A 21,636-nucleotide genomic window follows, 5' to 3' on the forward strand; every position below is an offset into this window, starting at 1 on the left:
GGAGGGGAGGGCGCAGGGACCCAGCGGGCGGCGGGGAAGGCGGGCAGACCGCCCGGCTGGAGCCGCCCCGGCCCCTCCCGGCCGGAGGAGGGCGCGCCGGAGCCGCGGCTCTGAGCGGCCTCGTACCGCCCGGAGGAGGGGCCCGGGCGGCAGCGGCGGCCGCGCCTCGCCCTGAGCTGAGCGGCAGTCAGCGGCTCTGAGCGCGATGGGGAAGCGGCGGTGATGGCGGAGCCCGCCGAGCTGGGCCAGGAGGCGGTGGTGCGGTTCCTGGCGGAGCGGGGCGGGCGGGCGAGCCACGAGGAGCTGCGGGAGCATTTCCGGGGCTGGCTCAGTCCCCCGGAGCCCGAGCGCCGCGCCGCCGCCCGGCAGCGCTTCAAAGAGCTGGTCAACGCCGTGGCCACCGTGCGCCAGGAGCCCGACACCGGCGCCAAGTACGTGTGTCTGCGGCGGCGGTACTGCGCCCCGGGAGCCGCCGGGAGCCCCGAGGCGGCGGCGGAGGGCAGCGCGGAGCGGACGAGCCCACCGCCATCCCCGCGGGCGGGCGCTGAGCGGGAGGCGAATGCGGGCGGAGATGCCGACGGCCGCGCGGAGCCCGAGGGGCGGCGGGGAGAGGCGACCCGGCCGAGCCCGGCGGCGGGTGGAGGGCAGCGGAAGGGATCCCGGCGAGGACCGGCGCCCGGGCGCGGCGGCGAGGAGGCGGCGGTAACGGCGGAGGAGGCGGCGGAGGGGACCGGCGGGGCGGCGGGCGGCCGAAGGAGCCTGCGGGAGACGGCGCGGGGCAGCTCGCCACAGCTAAAGCGCGGCGTACCGCCCGGAGGGGGCCGCGGGCGCGGCGGTGGCGGCGACTCGGACAGCGCCTCGGTGGCCTCGTCCTCCGCCGAGGAGGAGGGCAGCACGACGGGCTCGGTGGCTTTGGACCCGCTGGAGCACGCGTGGATGGTGTCGGCTTCGGACGGGCGGTGGGAGACGCTGGAGGGGCTGCTGAGCTGCGAGCCGGCGCTGTTCTGTAAGAAGGACTTCATCACCGGCTTCACGGCGCTGCACTGGGCCGCCAAGCACGGGCGGCAGGAGCTGCTGGCCACCCTTGTCAACTTCGCCCAGAGGCACCAGCTGCCCGTGGACATCAACGCGCGCACCAGCGGCGGGCACACGGCGCTGCACATCGCCGCCATGCACGGCCACACCGAGGTGGTGAAGCTGCTGGTGGGTGCCTACGATGCCGACGTGGACATCCGCGACTACAGCGGGCGTAAGGCCGCCCAGTACCTGCACCAGGGCACCTCGGGGGACATGCGGAGCCTGGTGGGAGCCCTGGACGAGGAGGAGGAGGAGGAGGAAGGGGCCACTGGCAACGGGAGTGTGCGCTGGAGGCTGTCCAAGGTCTTGCCCGCCAACCTCATGAGCTACCGTCTTTCCCACCACCATCACCACCATCACAGCACTGGGGAGGAAAACGAGGGTGCTGATGGGGCAGCAGTGCTGGGCAAGGGCAAGGAGATGGCCAGGAAAGCTTCAGGCAGCGGGCGGATGAAGCCTCGGCTTAATAAGATCCGCTTCAGGACTCAGATCATTCACAACACGCCCTCCTTTCGTGGTGACACCGAGGAGGACGAGCACGAGGAGAAATCCCTGAAGACGTCATTCAAGCTCAGGCCGAAGTCCAACATCTTTGGGTAGGGTCGAAGGGGAGGTGGGTGCCTGGACCAGAGTGCCCCAGGGTGTAGGTCGAAGTGGGCACTCATCTGAACTCGTGTTCTTGGGGGAGGTGAGTCCCAGAGCCTTGCTGGAACTTGCAGTTGGGTGGTTGGAAGCTGCCGAGGATGTGGCTGCCTTGGCTGGGCCCTTGGTGCTGGAACAAGGGGCAGCGGGCGTGCTGAGAAGTGCTGGGGTGCTTCTGGGTCAGAAACGTGTGTTCATAAACCTCCTAGGATTAGTTAAGCGGGCAAAAGGAAAATGCAGATGTTCTACTCTTGTATTATCAACCGGTACTATCAATTGCTCATAACTTGCTATGTAAGAGCACCACCTCAGTAATACACAGGTGTATTTTCTCACTGACAGCAATACCACCTGACACAGTGTGGAGTTGGTACCCAAAATTAGATCATAGGTAACGGTTTCCTGTCCAAATTTCAGTCCAGCAAAGACTTGAGTCTACGTTGACTTTATGCATTGAAAATTGCCAGACTTGATGTTGCAGATAATACAGAAAAAAACTCCATTGCACTGCAAGCAGTGAATAAAGTTAGCTGTGTGCTGAAGTCTCTGCTGTCTGAGGTACTACTGAGCTTGCTTGTCACTGTTGGGATACTGATACAATCTTAAGTGAAGAGTCTTTTATATATTTGGTATCTTATTTTGTCTTAGGCAAAGCAGTTTTATGTTAATCACTGTGAATTCTCAAGTGCCAGACCTAGCACAGTTCTGTTTATTAAGTCTGGTCAAGTCTTGTTACTGTTGTTTGTGTAACTCGCTGTATTTGAAATAAGCAAATTGTGTTGTATGTGTTACATGTGAAAGTCGTTCTGTTCTAGAAAAGAGCACAGACACCATTGCATGCAATCTTCATGAAACTCTAATGTGGTCCTGTAATGTAGAAGGTACAGGTCTGCGTTTGCCTAAAAACTCGGGTGCCAATCCCTTCAACTTACTTACTGCAGAAATAGGAAGAGGAGGAAAGGAGCAGAGAGGAGGGTACAAAGTGATTAACCAGAACTCCGTTCCTCTCAGTCAAAGCAGAGCGATGTCATACTCCAGGTGAGTGATGGCAGTGGTGTTTGAGTTCTTTTAAATTGACATTTCTGGAGAAATAACCAAGGCTTTGAACATGCTATCTGCCTCCTAAAGCTTTCTGAGACCTCAAATCTTATTTGTCTGCTTTAGTGGTAGCAATTCCAGTGAAATCTAGGAGGCTCATGTTGAGAATGAGCTGTCCTTGGATCCTGAATGCTGCTCGTGGTGGAAGTTCAGCTGTGCTTAGATGTTAAGGTACTGCCAGTCTCAACACGGCATTTGTCAACGTGTGTTTCAAGTTGGCTTCCTCAGAATGTGTGTGCCTGCCCGTCAGGTAACTTTAGCAGAAAGTACATGGACTTCAACACGGTAAATTCCAAACCTGAGACACTGATGAAGTGCGTTCAACAGCTGCTAGAACGCTTCATGGGGAAACTGCTGCTGGGAGTGGTGCACTTTGAAGGTAACAGCTGTCTGTGGCTGTTGCTGGTGGCTTACGCTTTTAGTGACAGAGGAAGGGAGTGGCAGCAATTCATCTGTTTCAGACTTCCCATGCAGATAAATTATCAGTATCTGCACTTTGTGTCAAAAACTAATGAAAGTCAGTGTTTGCGTAAGCATGCAGGCAACATTTTAAGTATTCCTGGGAATAGTTACATTAAAAATAATTGAAACTCTGTATAGGTGCTGGTCATTAATTTCATGCAGAAAGGCTAGAAATTATACAGAGGTTCTGCTTTAATTTATAATTTATAGCTAATAATATAGATTTCATGTGCCTTCATTTTGGGTTGGTTGCTACAAATACAGTGGATATAATCAGTCTTGCAAAGCACTTTGTCTTTACATCTGGACAGGACCAGAAATTTTCCTTCAGCCCTTCCTTTTTAGGCTGTAAGCTCATACAACAACTGAGTGTCTGAAGAAAATCATACGCGTAATTCTGCAGAGCTCGTTTGCAGCAGAGGGGAGAATTAAATGCTGAAGTCCTAAACTCCCTTCGTTATGGAAGGTAAATAGCTTTTTAGGCTTCTGCAAAACGGTCTTCAATTGGACGCTTGCAACATGAGCTCTCCTCAACATGGCGGTTATGAATTGAGTATGTTCCATGCAACTACCTTCTTCCCAGTCTAATTGAAGTAACTTTCTGCTTACTAATTCGTCATAGGATCTGTTGAGTGAAGTGTTCTTCTCTTGACATGTGAATAGCAAATAATTGCACAAAAGCATTGAGTCTTAGCTGGTGGGGTTTGGGGAAATTACTTGTGAGCTTTGATGCTTTGGGATTTGGAATACAGCACAGTTCGGGTTTTAAAAGACTAACTGGAACATTGTTTTATCTCGTGTAATATGGTAGAACTTGGTAATTACTAAGGGAATGTGGAAAATGGTAAAAAGATGCATCATTTCTCACTCACTGCTTGAGGTATATAAGTGAAACCACTTGCCAGCTCATATGGTGTAACTAACTGTTAGCTGACGAGACTTCATGATAATGGTCCAAAGCCTTTCTCAAGGTGGAGTGCCATCGCAGCAAGTCCAAACTCTAAAAAATTGGTACTGTTGGTGGTAGAGATATATTGACAAATGGCTGGTTAACCACTAGTATCTGTTTGCTCTGTGGGACTAAAGCACTTTGATTTCACATTATGACTTGTCACATTCCACACGGTTACTTTTTATAACATGAGCTGAAAGTTATGTTTTGTTTGGAGATAGGAATGGCTTGATGCTCTGTTCCAGAATATCTAGAATCTGAAGGTACTCTTGAGTCAAATATTTTTGGATACATTGCCTAGAAATATGTGAATTTGAAATAAAGTTGTATGGTACAGAAAACTGTAGCACTGACTGGTGTCTTTTTAATAGTACACTTGAATTTCCTGAATGTGTTTATTCACTTCCTGTGGTAGTGTGCAAGGCAGTGAGACTGCAATGTAAACATTGGATATGTTTATTGTATCTTATGCTTGTGGTATGGTAGAGGCCTGGAAGCCTGTCAGTTTTTATTGATACTGCTTTTTATGGGTGTCTTTCTCAATGGTTAGGAGTTGAAAATCTGCAAGTTTTTGTTTTACTGAAAGAAAAAGAGCCCGTGAATTGTTGAGGCTTGACTCTACTACATACGCAGGTAGTGCTTGCATGCTGGATAGTAAAACCACTTTATGGTTGGGCCAGGTGATCCCACTGATCCTTTCCAACCTTAATGATTGTGTTATTGGCTTACATTTTCCTTTATTGTGAAGATTCTGACATTGTCTTGCACGACAGAAGAGTAAGACAGTTAAAAAATGTGGTAGTTGTTTGCTAGACAGTCATTTTTTTCCTTAGCAGTTCCTCTCCAATAGCAAATGAAGACACAGCGAGGTTTTTGTAGAGAAGTGCGTCTAAATAAGGGCCTGGGAGAGCGGTGGTGCTTGACTTAAAATAGCACCCTGACCTTATTTCTATGCCACTAAAAATCTTTGAGAAGATTTAATGCTAGTTTTTGCCACTGAGTAAAGGTCAATACCTAATTAAAAAAGGTTTAGGATTAAGGCTTTTTGTAACGTCTTAACTACAAGCAGAAGCTTCTCTAAAGGGAAATTTCACTTCATTGCCTTGCAAGACTATCATATTTTGGTACACCTAAATATCTTTTAAAGTTGTTGCCTTACTAAAGCTTACGTGAAATCTAGTGAACCACATGCTGCCAGCGACTCCTTTGAGAGCCATCCAGATTTATAGTTAGACTGAAAAATGGCTCAGCTGTTGCCGTGCTGTTCAATGAGGATGCATGCAGCTCCCAACTGAGTAACCCCCAGTTGGTGGTTTGGGAACAGAAGTGAGAGGAGGAAGAAGAGGAAGTGTTCTTGGGGATGTGGGGGAAGCAGCTGAGGTTATGTGGGGAGAGCGAGGATGTGAGCTTCGCTGATCATGCAATGGCTCGCCTGGTTGCTCAGAAAACGATCTGAACACCTTTCTCTTCTGCTACAGAGTATAGCCTGGGAGAGGTGACCTGCTGAGAGCTCAAATGTAAATTCATGTCTGACTTCAAGTATTTCAGTTGCTTCTCTTAGCAACATTTTCTAGTGTAGCTAATAGTTTGCAAGAAATACAAACAACTCTTCTGTGTTGAGTGTAGCTCCAGCTGTTGCAGGAGAGTCCCTATGCATCAGATTGATCCCACTTAACTTGAGGGAAAGAAACCCTTCAGCACTGTGCTGTTAAACTACTTTTCCATTAACAAGAAATGAAGGGTGAGGGGACTGCAGTCCTAATTTGCTGTGCCTTGAGTGGCCAAAGCTATAGAGAATGCATATGAGCCTGAAGACATTAAACTTTGGAGACCTGATCCTGGTCATTTAATTGGTGGGGATTTGGGGTTGGGTTTTTTTCTGCTCAGATTGAGGGGGGGAAATGAATACATGCTGCCATTGTCTTTTCAGGTTCCTAACTCAGTGTTAAGGAGGAAGAAGTGTTAGATTAATATTAGGCAGCAGCTCTCCTGAATCCTTTTCAGTTGGGGTTAAATGACAGTCTGGGGGAAAATGGAACATGATTCTGAATTTTCAGGGTTGCTGCAGTGAAGCATCTTGTCTTCTCATTTTGCAGCTGTTCCAGAGTTTAGCTTGTATCATTTGTCAGTTAAGCCAAACTCAGTGCAGGTATGTCCTAATTATGCACATTGCTGGAAAAAGCTGAGCCAAGCCACCACGGTTGGTTGGTTTGTTTGTGATACAACTGCATTATGGGGGAGGTATTCCATCTTCTGCGGTAAAAGCTGAAGAAATCCTGTCCTGAGATTTTTCCAAGGAGTTAAGCTGTTAATACCTTGTAGAAAAGTTGCCTTAGAAGGAAGTAATATTTGGGTCAAGGTGTAACTGCATCCTGTGTCCTTTCAAATGGATTATATAGAGTGAATCATTGTAGTTAACTTGCATCTGCCCTTCAGTGTGGACAGCTGTGAAGCATCTCCTCCCATTGATCAGAGGAACTGTGACAAAGAAGCTGGCGAGTCATATGAATCTACTTTAGCGTCCGCTTATTTCACTTCAAGGTATTCTGCCAACCTGTGGCAGGCACGTCAAGAGGCAAGAGGGCTAATCAACAGAGCTGTGTCCCTGCATGTATCTGCATCGCTGCCAGTGAATCAGTGAAGCTGTTCCTGCCTGTCTAAACAAGAGAGCCTATAGCACGCACACTTACAGTTCTTGTCCTTGAGAAGTGGATTTGGGAATTTCCTCAATATTTTTCCCCTGAAGCTGGAGGCCTTTCAGTTTTTCTAGTCAATTCTCAGGCTCCTGAACAGTTCCTCAGGGTGCCTGAGGGAATGGTGATGGAGTGGCACTTATTTTTGCTTTTTCTCTCCCTTGTTGCCCATCACATACAGTCCTACCCTAGATATACCTAGTGGTAGTAACTGTTAACTTGGGAGTGCGTGGCTGGGTCCTGCTGGTCCAACAGCCTCCCACGAGAGAGCTGTTAGCTGCCAGTCTCTCCCTTGTCTTCTGTCTTCCCTTTCCATCACAGATGGGCTGGGTGGAACAGGCTGCAGTGCCAGAACTGCCACTCCACGCGGCCTACAGCTGCACAGCGTGGGTTGTAGCAGCGGTGACGTTCAAGCCTTTTGAAGCTGCTCGAAGTACTTCCCTTGAAGGAGATGCAGCCTTTACACAGGTATTGCACTTTTGTATGTCGATGGCATGAACTGAACTATTGATGAAATGAGAGTGCTGAGAAGGCTTTTATATGTAAGTGGTGCTAAGCACTTTGTAAAGCATATATTGATGCTTTGGGTATGTTGTTACTCTTTAGCTGCTGATAGAATCAGTTGGATCAACACAAAATTATCATATCTGTTCTTTACACAATTTGTCGAGACTGCCTTTTCAGTGCATGAGAGCAAGTTGCATGGCAGGTACTGGCTTGCAGTACTGTATCCCAAGAGGTGTATCTTTGAAGGGCTCACTGACAGCTGTCAGCTAGGATGTACCAGGCTTTTCTCCTTTAACCCAGAATATTCTCACCTAAAGTTTGCTTCATGTTCCCACGCCAATCTGACAAGATTTCTACTGACTGTACAATTAGCCATAGGGGACAATTCTATTTTATGATGGGTCCTATGTGGGAGTTGTACACAGCCTGAGCACCCACTTCATCCTCCCCCACAGATGAGTCCCTTTGGATAGCTGCCTAGATGAATCCACATCTTGGAAAGCTTTGCTTAGTCTCCTGTTAACAATAGAAGTCTGTAACTTTAAAGATGACTAATCGTTTTGAAAGTTTGCTTCCCTACACACCCTTCCAATTGAACATGTGAGGTAAAGAGGAAGAAGGAAAAAAAAAAAAAGTAATGCATTTGGAGCTTGCCAGCACACACAGTGACTAAGCAGCACAGAGCAACAGCTTCTTCTTTTCAACTCTGAATGGTTTTAGTGTTCCCCATTTTGTGATACTGTTCTTCAGGGGTCCTATTTTCCATGCCTGGTTTAAGCCCCATTCATGTTATAGAAAGCACCCATGAGTTCAGTGGGTCAGTAATGAAGAGCTGTCTACTCAGAAAATATTAGTGTTACATTTAGTTGAAGTGGTATCACCTTACTGGCTGAAACAAGTGACAGGAGAACCTTGGAGATGGGATTTGATAATTTTTTGTTTAAATATTACTTTCCTAAGTGGTCTTTTTAGAATGCAGTTTTTACCATAAGTGATGGCAGTTGCTGATGCAGGTGTGACTATTTATGATCCTTTATGGCCTTGTGAACTTTTCATCATCTCTCTCAATTTGAGGTTGAGTGAAACAACATGGAAGTGACACTGAGGGAATGGAATTTAATTGATTGGGAACAGAGGAAATGTACTGGGCTGCCAAGGCTTCTGTTGATAATGCCACTACTGCAGTTTGCAGGTTGATATCGCCAAATCACAGTCGGGATCTCATAGTATCAGGTGCTGTCCAAACACAAGAAAAGATGCAGCTCCTGACTCATTGTCCCTAGAACCTCTGTAGCCAACTCAAACAGTGGCAGCCAAGCGGGGATCAAATATCTATACATACATACAAAAAACAAAAGGCTACTTTTGCCTAGATGTTTTGCTGCTTTTTGCTGCTGTGAGATCATCTCAAATGTCCTTCCACAAGCCAGAAAGGGAAAGGAAGAGATGCTCTGAGAGTGCTGAGAGGCAGCAGCACTGCAGTAAGAAATGAGCAGGTATCTGTAGGCCGTAACAAACAGAGCCACTGCTGCAGGACAGAAAGAAGCTTTTGGTTATCTGATGATAGTCCATTGTGTTTCTCCTCATCTATTTGCTATGCACTCTCCTAGAACAGTAGTGAAGGCTGCAGGGTGGGAATGTTGGATGTTTTTATTTTTCTTTTACTTAATTTCAATTACTATTGACATTTATTCTAATTTCATAGCAGAATTTTAGCTATATACCTGTTAACCTTGCTGCTCCCTGTAATCTGGTTTTTGATATATGGAACATGAAGAAGAAAAATTGCAGCTGTCATTCTCAGCTTCCTATGTTTCATTCTAGCAGCAGTGTTCCCTAGCTATACAGCATTTCTAGACTCTATAGACACTACTACGTTGTTTGCAATTGACACATAATAATGAGAAATACTGCTGTAAAAAATACCCAACTGAATATTATAATCCTGAGGAAATAAGAGGCACGCAAATGCTACATGAGTTGTCCAAGTTAACACCTCTGAATAAGTAGGAAATGTACTGTACCTGAAAAAGAGCCAAGGCATTAACCAAATCCTCATTAAATATTCAATCCTACAATCTTAAATATGGGATTCACGTAGGACTCAAATATTTGCTAACTTTAGACTTCTTGACTAACATCTTTTAATAGCCGCCGTTCCTTCAATCCCATGAATAACTTTGCATTTTCTGCACTTGTCTCATTTTTATTTTCCTCTACCCTGTGGCTTGCAGCGACAACGTAGCAATTCATGAATGAGTGGGTGACATTAAATGTCACCGTTCATCCCAGCCAGGATTGATGTAAAAGGTCCGCTTGTGTTTGCTGGCTAAATCCTGCGTCTAACAGAAGGCATTTATTAGTTCTGTTGTTAGAATAATTGTTTCTTTACTGACATAGTGATGATGTGTCTGGTTGTGCACAGAAGCAGAAAAGACAGCTGATGGAATTACAGTGCAGATTACAAATTGCAGTCTCACAGGGAGGGAATAGTAAACTTTTAGCATTTTTTGTTTTGGTTTGGGGTGTTGTTGCTTTTTTTTTGCTGCAAATTGCCCTGTATTACTCTAATTCATGTACTTAACTCTGGGTGTGAAGTAGAAGCAGTGATTAACTAGAACTTCCTTATGATTATCCTCAGCCATGCTTCCTTCATGTCAAATTCAGGAATACATTTGCTGCTGGCATGTGTTTGCTAACTCATGTTATTGGCAGCAGTGCTGACACATTGACTGAGCAGGATTTGCACTAGTAGTACCGTCATCAGGAGGTTAAATACCTGTATCAGTTACTCCTTTTAATCTCTTTATAGTCAAAGGAGGGAACGGGGACTTTCTGAGGACAAGTAATTTTAACCCAACATAAATTTTTAAGGTAATTACTCAGGAGAGCACCGGAGTTCTCCCATCATTTGCACACCATGAACTACATTATAGCAAATTAGATTAGACAAGGGGAAGTGGTTTCAAACTGAAAGAGAAGATTTAGATTGGATACAGAAGAAGTTTTCTACAGTCAGGTTGGTGAGGCGCTGGCACAGGTTGCCCATAGAGGTGGTGGATGCCCCATCCCTGGAGACATTCAAGGTCAGTCTGGATGGGGCCCTGAGCACCCTGATTGAGCTGTAGGTGTCCCTGTTCATTGCAGGGTATTTGGACTACATGGCTTTTAAGGGACCTTTGCAACTCAAGCCAATCTATGATTCTATGAAATTATGGCATATCAGATCAGTTGCTAGTACACAGACTAAAGAACAACTTCAAGAAAGTATTCAATCCATCTTTTATTTCTTGCATTATGTTCAGACGTTGCAAATTCAACCAGACATAACTTCAAAAGAGCCATATGAATTGTGTAGCTCTGTGTTAATAACGTGCTGCCTCTCCGTAGACTGATGCAAAATATTCCATGCTTCAAGGCTTAAGAACTGCTGTCAAAGAACTGAAAGTGCCTTACTTTTGGAAACACTAAACTCAAAAAGAAAGTTGTTTGGGGATCTATCCACCAGCAAAGCTCCAAAGTAGCAAAACAGCACCCAGGTGTCATTTTATGTAAAGTTTTTGGCTGACTGACACTGTGGTTTGGTGCTACATCTATACAGGCCCACCTGGGTTTCCACAGGACAAACAGTGCTTGCCCTTGCCCCATTCCCATCCTACTGCCAAGTGTACCCACAGCCTTTTGCAATGGACTGACCAATGGTGCTTGGTGAGCCCTTTGGCCTGCCAACTCAGCTGCAAACCAGGCCTCCCCTGCATCTGAAGTAAATTAAGGTCAGAGAGAGACTTTGGTGTTTGGGCAACTCAGCTCCAGCTTCTCCACAGGGCTAAGAACAGCCAGGCAGAGAGGTTATAAAAACACCTTTGGACTTGGACAGTAGGAAACAGATCCCCAAAGCCACAGGGGATGTGGTTCTTTCTTGTGCTCTCCAAAGTGGACTGTGAGGATCACATGTGAAGGTAAGAAGTATTTTTGTTTTGTTTTGTTTTGATCTGTTTTGTTTTGTTTTGGAGAGAGCAAGACAATGGATTCTGTATGGCAAAATAGAAGTAATTCTCTCTTTCCAGTTCTGCAGTTGTTCTCATCTGATCTCTTTTCAGATCTACTTGTCTTTTCTCTTAGGAACTCTGCGGAAGTGGCTCTTCACCACACTTCACTACGAGGTGGTGTAATCCATTAGGTGCTGCACAAACAGGCACTTGTGTTCATGGTGAGGAGCTGCTGGGGCAGGGGATGTGATTTTTTGCAGTGCTTGGCCTGCTGATGCTTCCAGCACAGCACAGTGGTCACCTGAATCACTCCTCGTAAGCTGTAGAATGGCTGTCAGTAGGAAAAGATGGAGAAAAGGTGAAGAAACTGAAAAGATGGCTGTGCAGAAAGCTGACATCTCCACAATTTTCAGTCCCAGTGTAGTGTCAAGCTCTGGTTCTTCCAAAGAACTGGACCCTGAAGCTAACCATCCATCAAGCTAACCACTGCATGTGCAAGGTTTGAAAGAAAGGAAGGAAAGCAGTGACAACTGGAGATGAACCAACCACACTGCAACCAAATGTATGTGGTTTTGGCAGGGGGAAAAAAAAAAATGAAGCCAGAAGCAGTCTGAAGTTTAAATGAGCAATAAGAGATATAAGTAAAGGTATTAAAAAGCACCCTCCTGAATAGTTTGGAGAGGCATTTGCACAATTAGCTCCTTCTTCCAGAATATGAATAATAACAATAATCTTCAGTCAGAGCGCTTTATCCTGCCGAGGTTTCAATAGCAGCCCCTAAGTGCTGGTTTGAACTGAAGAACTTGACTTCTATGAAAAACAAAGAGAAAAAAAATCACCATGGAAAGCATTCCATTTTTGAGCAGTTTTTTATGTGCAACAGTTTGTCTCTAATTCTTTCCTAATTAATTTGGTATTTATGAAGGATCAGAGCTGGACCTAGTCCTGTTCAAGAAGACTGTCATCTGCAATTAGTTACAGTAAAATGTTCTAAGGGAAACATGGGGATTTCCTCATACTATTAGTGAAAAGGGTCTAAATCTTTCCTGTTCTAGAACTGGGAACTGCAGGCTCCAAAATACAGGCTGTGAACTAACACAAACTTGAAAAGAGCAACACTTAGGCAGAAAAAATGCGTTATGGCAGCAGTGACCTGTGCCGATAGTTGCTTCTTAATGAGATTTTCAACTCTCTTTATGTTATTTCTCTCTTTCTGAGCTTCTGTGGAAAGGACAAAGGATGCACACTTGACATAGGTTTGATTACATAAGGAAAAGCATTGGCTCTGTAGCTTCGCAGGACATGGAAGGGGAGAAATAAAGCAAACCAGAAGTGAGTAATTCTCAGTCCAAAGTTCAGCTTTTTTCTGGTGTTGTTTACAGTATGCCTGGCAACTCTGCACCTACACTTCTAACTGTAAAGTGCACATAACTGTGAGCCCAACAAATTATTTTTCCCTCTAAACTCAGGAGTTCTACCTGGAGAGAAAAAAAGCAATGCAACACTGTGAATCCTGCAGAAAGTATCGACCCTTATCACCTCTGAGCTGCACAATTACAGTACATTATCTCCCAGGTGCTGGGTGTGACAGCCCTCGTGCTCCTGGCCACTGGTGGGGAGGTGCTGGTCCTCCACCAGCCCTCACACCAGGTGGGACCCTCCAGTGCTTCCAAGAGCTGATCCTAGTGCTTGTCTGGAGGAATTATTTATGCTGAATGGATATGCTTATGGAATTATTTATGCTGAAGCATTTTCCAGCTAGTCCAGCCCCTCCTGTCTTGGACTTCTCCCCTCTGCTGCCCAACTCAAGTGAAGCAGCAGCACACGGGGTGACATGGTTAGTGGGCATGGCGATGATGGGCTGATGGATGGACTAGATGGTCTTGGTGACCTTTTCCAGTCTTAACAATTCTATGGTTGTATGATCACCTTTCATCCATTCTTCCAGTGCAATACTCAGCAAACAGCAATGCATGCAAGAGTGACCTGATGAAGAAAGGATTGTTACTGAACACGGAAATGAAATGACAGGGTCAGTCTATTATGTGCTCAGAGAGCAAAAAGCACAAGGAGACCAGCCAAATCAGAACAGAACAGAATGAAGACATCTTAACCACTTAAATGTAGTTACTTGTAAATGACAATGGAGCTTTACAAGCCAGAACCTGCTGTACCAGAAGACCATTTTTGCTCAATGTGAGCCTCCTGCTGCTTGGTGTGATTGCCACCAGAAGCATTTCTGTACTTAATATCTGTGTTTTAAAGCTATTGTTTCTTTCCTTTGTCTTACGCCAAGATTATTTTTTAATCTACGGAGTACATAGTATATCTGGAGAGCAAGCAAACTCCACACAGCAGCCATACGCCCTTACAAATAATGACACACTGCCAGAATAGTTGGATTGGAATGTTTCTATTGAATTATGTATGGGTTCGAGGCTTTATTCATTCCGTTATACCACACACACTTTTATGGTCACACCTTCCATCATACTTACATAAAGATGGTTCTGCAAAGGGACTATTCTTTCCAGAAATAACTATTTCCCCATTAAGATGGTTATCTCAGTACTCATTTACAAGCAAATAATGTTTCAGAGCTGAGCTATCCTGCCTTTGACAGTAAGAATCTCTTCTACACTTGGCAGAAATGTCTTGTGCCTTCCCTGTATTAGCAGGAGCAAATAGTTATTTGATAGTGGTCTTTCAAGGACAGCAAGGTCCCTTCCAACTCTTTTTATGACTCTGAGATTCAGAAATGACTTTCAGGAAAATCAAATGCCAAAGAAGCAGAAGCAGTTTGCCCTGAATCAAAGTTTCACCTCAGGTGCCACTAACAAGCAGGATGTGATCTCAAGAAGTCTGTGGTCTAATGGCTGTTCCTTAAATTCACAGATATGGGAATGCTAAGTGGGTTATACCATCAGTAAGAATCAGCTTATTTTACCATCCATACAGAGATCTCTCCCTCAGCAGATTGAAGCCATTTCAGAACAAGAGGTTTTGATTTTCTCCCATCAGCTCCAGAATTCCCCATCTGCTCACAGTGCAGGCTGGGAGCCCCAGGCACATTTATTTGCTCTGCGAGTCCTGCCAGCAAACCAGTGCTGGGGCCCCAGGGACCTTCACTGGAGGAGATGGCAGCAGAACCTGCAAGTGCTGTCTCCTCATGGCAATTTGCATCCTCCTCCTGCTCTCTTTTCTCTTCTTCCCACCTGGAAAGCAACTTACATGGATAAACGCAGGAATTATTTCTCGGAGGTGCTTCTCTTACTGGCATATGAAGCTTCAGTAACGTCACAATGCTGGGTATTAATTGTCAGAAAAAAAACTAAAATGCTTTCTGGAAAAAAAAAAAAAATCATTTGTTTCAGTTCTGGTTTCCTTTGAGAATGAAATGCATATCTTTTCAGCTTTCTCTTTCAGTGTTTCCTTCAAGTTTCCTTCCTACTAAACGAAATACGAAAGAAAGCATTCAAAGCTGATACGTTTTAGGTCAAACCAAGTAATTCATTTATCCTCAGATTCCTTTTCTCAAACCTTTTGATTTCAGCATCTGTTTTGGAAATGTTTCTCTTTCAGTGCAAGTCAAAATATTGTTTTCTTTCCGCTCATTCTGAACTTTCTCTGATTCAAGATGCCCACTACCCATGCTGTCCTACTTCCAGATGAATAACCGAGACCTGCTTGAAGAGAAGACTTTTCATCACTGCTAATTTAATGCAGAGATTCTTAACTTTCTGATGAAAGAAATGGAAATATTCGTGATCCTTCATTTCAAGCATGAGCCAAATGCCAGCAGGCAGAAGATACTGCTTGTGATGAGTTGTAGCAAAAGGATGGTGCCAGCATGTTGGATAAAGCTGAGCCAGAAAATAAAAGGACATGAGAGGAGATGAAGCGTCTTTGGAAATACATTAATTTCAGAGCTGGCTTGAAAGCATTTTCACTCCCAGTTAAGGAGTGCTGAGAGTTTGTTGTCCTGAAATCCTCAGAACAAAATGTTAGGCAAAGTCGAGGCATTCCATGTGGATTTCATGCTTTGCTTATTTAAAGCTTTCAGTTGTCAGTGCAGGCCTGACACTCTATGGGAAACTCCTGTAGCTGTTCAAAGGATCTGGTCATCGGGGGCAACACTGATGGCTTCCTCACGTGGGGGCCCTTTGGACATGGGTGTGTGGCAGTACTTGGGACTGGGGCTCCATGATTGGGAGGGCTGGCCCAGAACCCTTTAGAACACACATTCAAGAAAAATAATAATAAGAAAGAAAGAAAAAGAATGAAAAAAGATGATGGGAAATATATTGGTTAATAAATAAATAAATCAGTTTTCCAGTATCCCATACATCTAAATATCTAATTTCATACACTTGAGTGTCTAATGTGAAAGAATAAAAGGGATTGTTATATGAAATAATTCTACATCTGCAAGTGATTTTTGAAAGCCAGCACATATGGTGCAGACATAAAAGGAAGCTAAACAAAGTAGACAGATGGTCAGTCACCAAATTAGATGCAATCAGAATATGGAAAGGTAATTTATCACATCCCCCTTCCCAGCTTTTCATGTAGATGCTGGACGTGGCAAGCTGTTAATCTATCCTGATGAGTGCTTACAGTAGAGCTGGGAGTTCTGAATGCTGCCAGACCTCATTTGCATTCCTCTACCTGTGTCTGTGGTTTCACAGTGCAGTAAATCTGACTAGGAGCACTAGGACTCCCGGTAATAATACACATTGCAGATACGCAATGCAAGTGCTGACTTAGGCTTTGCTGCTCTGTCAGTTCCCGCAGTTAATTTGTTGTATTGGCAAGATTTTCTACCTGAGATCTAGCATCACCTGCTTGCACCTCTCTAGCTTTATGCCACGTCACCTGCCATCCCTTTCACACAGTCTAATTGCAGCATAAATCTCCTGTCACACGCTCCTCCCTCCCTGGTGGGACAGGGATCACATGGCCTGGGCTGATCCGCGTGACATCTGCGCTGGGATCTGGTGTGCACAGAGCCAGATTACAGCACCATGTTTTCCCCTGCATGTGTATATGTTAGGACTAAGTGCCTTTGAGTAACAAATGTGCTGTTCTGATTTTTCATTTGACTATCCCAGAAGATTTTGGAGCGCACCAGTTAATCCCAGCAGCAGGATGTGAAAGACTACCCCTGCATTTCGACTTCCCTTTCCCTCATTTTCATTTCTTTCTGCTATCCTAGAGGACAGTGTAACTTCCCCAAAGCTAGAGGCTTAGCAAAGCCCATCCAGCAGTGGCTCCTGGGGCTGAGATATGCCACAGTGCCAAATCTAGGCCATACAGTGAATGAGGTAGGACAGTGCAGGCAGGATTGGCAGTGTGCTCCATGGTCTTCAAACTGCTGCAGGGCCTGGTGTTATTGTGTTGGAAGAGAAAGACTGTCTTCTCCTCTGGCCTGACTCACAAAGGTCCCTTCCAATCCAAACATTCTATGATTCTATGATCTTCAGTAATGATGTAGTTCAGCAAACTGACTCTTTTTACCCCAGTATTGGTTCAGCAGGTCGTGACAAATTTCCCTGGTCATAATCTGCCTATTCATGCAACCGAGCTGATCAAAACATTCTGCATTTCATGACGTGACGTCTGTACATGGCTGTTAGGAACACACTTTGTCATTTATGTCACTGTTACCACTGCCAAAAAGCACCACCCACTGCCTCGCGGTGGTCACACCTACTGTTTGGTCTCTATAAATGTTCATCAAGAATAAGTGAATGTCAGTGGGCGCCATGGAGGAGTTCAGTGACACACCTTTACTTCATACGCATTTCCATGTCAGATGCCATTCTATCAGGCTGCCCCTCTGCTACCATCTGTCACTCAGAAACAACATGCAATGGAATATTGGTGGGAAGGTTTAGCCCCTACTGCTGTACCGCCACCATCTGCCTCTGACATTGTGGGCCAACATAGTAAAATAGGAGGCATTATTTTCGGAGTAGCCCTTGTAAACATTAATGTGTAACTTGCATGTTTTTGCATGGCAGAGGATAAAAATTTCCAACATAGTGTTGCAGCTGGAGACTACTTCTCTCTACTAGCATAACACAAGCCCATCACCATCCCTGCTGCTGTGTCTACTTCAGAGGGAAAGATTGTTTTCCTATTGTGTTTTGACACTTCTTTACTTTGTTTCCTCCTCAGCGACATTTAAGTTGGCAGGGATTTCTCCATCACTCTAGCAAGACAAGGACCAATGCTGTAGATCTACAGCCACGCGCTGGGAGACAGCTTCTAGGGAGATTGCTTGCAGCACATCCATTTCTGGATTTCTGGAGAATCTGCCAGCAAATTTGGTGCCCCAGCAAGGAGCTGATTCCAAAAGGTGCCTATGGCAGTGTGAAATTGCCTCCAACAAAGCAGACCATACCCTGTGCAATGCAACAAGACTGGCCTTTGGGCTCCCTGTGGCTCCTTCTGTCTGCCAGCGATAATGCCTCTCATAGATGCCAGAGATATAAGTAGGCAGAAAACACTACGTACTATTCTAGGCAACTTCAGAAAACTAGGTTAACAGTTGGATCCCAGATGTTGCATCCAGTTTTTAATTTCTACTGCAATTAAAAGGATCAGACAAAACCACTTACCATACACATGGTGCTGCAGAACACAACATGTCACTGTGGTCTACCTACTCCAGCCGAAACTCTTGCCATGGGCCAGGGATTTCAGCTAACACACCTTCCCTTAGGTCATGTAACAGCATCAAAGCATCTGAAGCTATCAAAGCAGCATTAGGAAATCTTGCTATTCCCTCTTCGAACACTCACATTGTTCAGTTTACTTGGGTATTGATCTCCTCAAGACACTATACACCATGTAACCTCTTCCAGATGAAAATAGGTTGAAGAGATAGGAAATACTTGTAGCAGTCCTAGTGATCAGGTCAAAAGCCAAGAGAAACAGATTGTCCCATCTACTATTAACATAATAAGGAGAATTTGGACTTGGATCAGTTTGGATTATCCCCCAACCTGGCTTGATTTCCTTTTCCTTAGGTATCTCATTGGCGTTTAGTTGTCACATTTCAGTCCTGCACTAAGAACAAAACCACAGGCTCCAGGACTTTGGTTAGAGTAGCAGCCATAGGTTTATAGATCTCAGAAGTGCTGTCTAATTAGAGTAGTGAAGATCTAGGTCTTAGAGCTTGACTTGGTACCAAATAAACACAGGAGGGGAAAGCAACAGCTGGCAACAGATACCAAACACCTCTGCTAATTCCCCTCAGATTTTCACAAAAGGATTATTGTAGTCTGGGCTGCACAAAGAACAGCACCGCATGGGTATATGCCAGTCCCCATAGGCCTGCTTGCCACTTTTCTACTCATTCACTCCCAGCCCTTAATGTAGGCAAATTCTGGTGCTGATGAAAGCATCTATCTTGGCTGATTCAGTGTTTGCAAAGCAGGGTGGCTTCATCACAGGACGGGAAGGGTTACTAACAGCTTGGCCAGATTTCTGTTAACAAAGGAGGGCCACAGAAGAGGCTTTTACGTATCTGGTACAGGCAAGGTCATGCAGCAAACATGACGGGAAGGACTGATCACCCCTTGAAACAATTTGCTTACCTAAAGCATTACAGCCAGTACACAGAGCAGCATCAAAGGGCCTCCTCACCTGAGCCTGACACTCACGAGTTCTTTAACTTATGTCTGAGGCTGGCCCTGGCTGAGCTGGGGAGAATGTCACAGAAAGCTTTGGATTTTTTAAAGCAAGAATCTCAAAATCTGATACACAGGGATATTTTTAAACAGCCAACCACAGCACAGTCAGAAAAAAATGCAGCTCCTAATGTTGCTTGTCCCAAGAATGAAAGGCTTCCTGATCTGGTCCTGCTGCAGCTGCCACCTGCCACCTTTCCTTCTCATTCCTCTTCTCTGTTTTGAGCCATCTGGGCAGGCAGCATCAGGGCCAGCAGAGCTGGGCAGGGGAAAGGACACAGCATGGCTCGGTGAGAGGAGCTGAGTGAAGCCTCCCCCTCCCAAAGAGGGTCTGAGTCACTGTCTGCTCTGAGGAGAACAAAAAGGGAATTTCAACTGAAACAGCTACAAAAGGATGGAGCTCAGTGTGTGACTGTGGCACCTTTTGCCTATTTGGCTGCCTGGCTCCTCGTGACGGGCCCATGGCACAAACCCAGGGCTGACTCAGAGCTGACCCGTGCACAGCAGAGAGCTTGTTAGCTTGTGAAATGGGGAAAGCACTTACTTAGATTCTCAGAGGGTTGCATACCAGTTGCTGACCTCCAAATCAGGTATGGGAACCACTCACCTTGCTGTCAAATGGGAGATGAGAAAGTCCTTACCTTCATCTCTTCCCCTTGATGTACTGCAAAGTGAAAAGCCATCTAACCACTTGCAGAGGTTTTAATTAAAGAAAGGTAAAGGCTTGCTGCTTACTAGTGAAAAGAACGAATTCTGGGATGCCTGACTCCAAGGGAAAGGTGTGCATTAGTGCTGACACTGATTGCTTGGCTGTTTCCGACAGAGAAGAGACAGTTGCCAACCCACAGAGGAAAAGCTGAAATGTTAATGCTGTCAGTAAGAAATTAAGGGAAGGAATGATTTTACCACACAAAATGTGTGGTGCAATGGGAAGGAAATTACCAACTTCGTCTCTGAAACTGAACTTAGCCTTATTGCTGAACTCAAGCAGAGTAGCATGCAGGCATTTCCAATGACTGAGTCACTTCAGAAGTTACAGATTTGCTGGTACATGCCCATAGCAAACACTCGAGATCTGATGGTGACTACAGGCCAAGCATCAAAAAGTAGAGGAGGGTATAATCCTGTCAAACCAAGAGTGCTGGCTAATTAAAAACGGAAACTAACCCCCAGATCTGCAGTGATAACGTCAAATGAGGACATTGTTGGCATTGAGTTACTTCTCTCTCAGCATCCCATCCTTTCCAGATGGGAAATATTTGTACTTGGATATGTGCTAAGTCTTTCATTAACGCGCTCAGAAATTTATAGATGAAAAGATCTACACAAGGCAAAAATAGCAACAATTATTATTTCTATGGTGATCTTTTCCATTAGTAAACGTTTAAAAATATGTACAATATGCTAAGTATGAGGCTTTATTACTTCCTTCACTTAACTCTATTATTTCTTTGCATTATATGTATTTTTTATTTCTTCTACTTTATCTGGCACAAGAAAGATGTGGAACTCTTGGAATGTGTCCAGAGGAGGGTCACTAAGATGATCAGAGGGCTGGAGCACCTCTCCTATGAAAAAAAGGTTGAGGGAACTGGGATTGTTTATCTTGGAGAAGAGGAGGCTCCAGAGAGACCTCATTGTGGCCTTCCAGTATTTGAAGGGTGTACACAAATGTGAAGGGGAATGACTGTTTACAAGGGTGGATAGTGATAGGATGGGGGAATGGTTTTAAACTGAGATGGGAGGTTTAGGTTAGATATTAGGAGGAAGTTTTTCACACAGAGGGTGGTGACGCACTGGAACAGGTTGCCCAAGGAGGCTGTGGATGCCCCATCCCTGGAGGCATTCAAGGTCAGGCTGGATGTGGCTCTGGGCAGCCTGGTCTGGTGACTGGCAACCCTGCACATAGCAGGGGGTTGAAACCAGATGATCATTGTGGTCCTTTTCAAGCCAGGCCATTCTATGATTCTATGATTCTGTGATCTCCATGACAGCCTCTCTGTTAACTAGACCCTGATGAGCTAAGTGGTATACAGAAAAGGAGGAGATAAGCACTGTCTTTAGTCTGTTGGCAGTATATAAGAAGAGGGAACAATCAAAGGCTGGCACAAAGGCAGTCAGTGCAATTGGCAGTAGTGTCACTAGCCTGCTGCTAGTGCTTCTGGGCAGCATGGCAAAGTGGGATTTTAAGGAAGGGCTGTGAGGAAGGTCATGAGGGGCCTTTGGTGATGCCTGTGGAGAATAGCTTTCTAAGAGAAAGGGAAGATGTCTCAATACTTCTCTTCAAGGTATTTCAAGGCCTAGCACAGGACCATGCAGGTAGGGATCTTGCAGAGGGTCATGGCTGCAGTACAAAAGAGACACATACAGGCTGTGAAACTTTGTTTAATTACTCTTTGCATAGAAAATATTGTAGAAACCAAGAAGTATCTTGAAAAGCCTTCTGTTTCCAGTGTTCCTCATCATATTTAGTCAGAAGATCACAGAAACTTGTTTGTACAGCAGTTCCACAAAGATTT

General features: G+C 45.3%; 1 protein-coding gene across 1 annotated transcript; it reads left to right on the forward strand.

Moving 5' to 3' along the window:
- The first annotated feature begins 86 nt into the window (after positions 1-86).
- On the forward strand, positions 87-4,577 carry SOWAHC (sosondowah ankyrin repeat domain family member C). The gene has a single exon (XM_085552306.1). The coding sequence runs from the start codon at positions 223-225 to the stop codon at positions 1,675-1,677; it is 1,455 nt and encodes a 484-aa protein (XP_085408432.1). The 5' UTR covers positions 87-222; the 3' UTR covers positions 1,678-4,577.
- The last annotated feature ends 17,059 nt before the right edge of the window (positions 4,578-21,636 follow it).

The sequence above is a fragment of the Coturnix japonica genome, chromosome 1 (genome assembly GCF_054131305.1).
Source record: "Coturnix japonica strain WE chromosome 1, WE-NBRP24, whole genome shotgun sequence".
In the NCBI taxonomy this organism is placed as follows: Eukaryota; Metazoa; Chordata; class Aves; order Galliformes; family Phasianidae; genus Coturnix; species Coturnix japonica.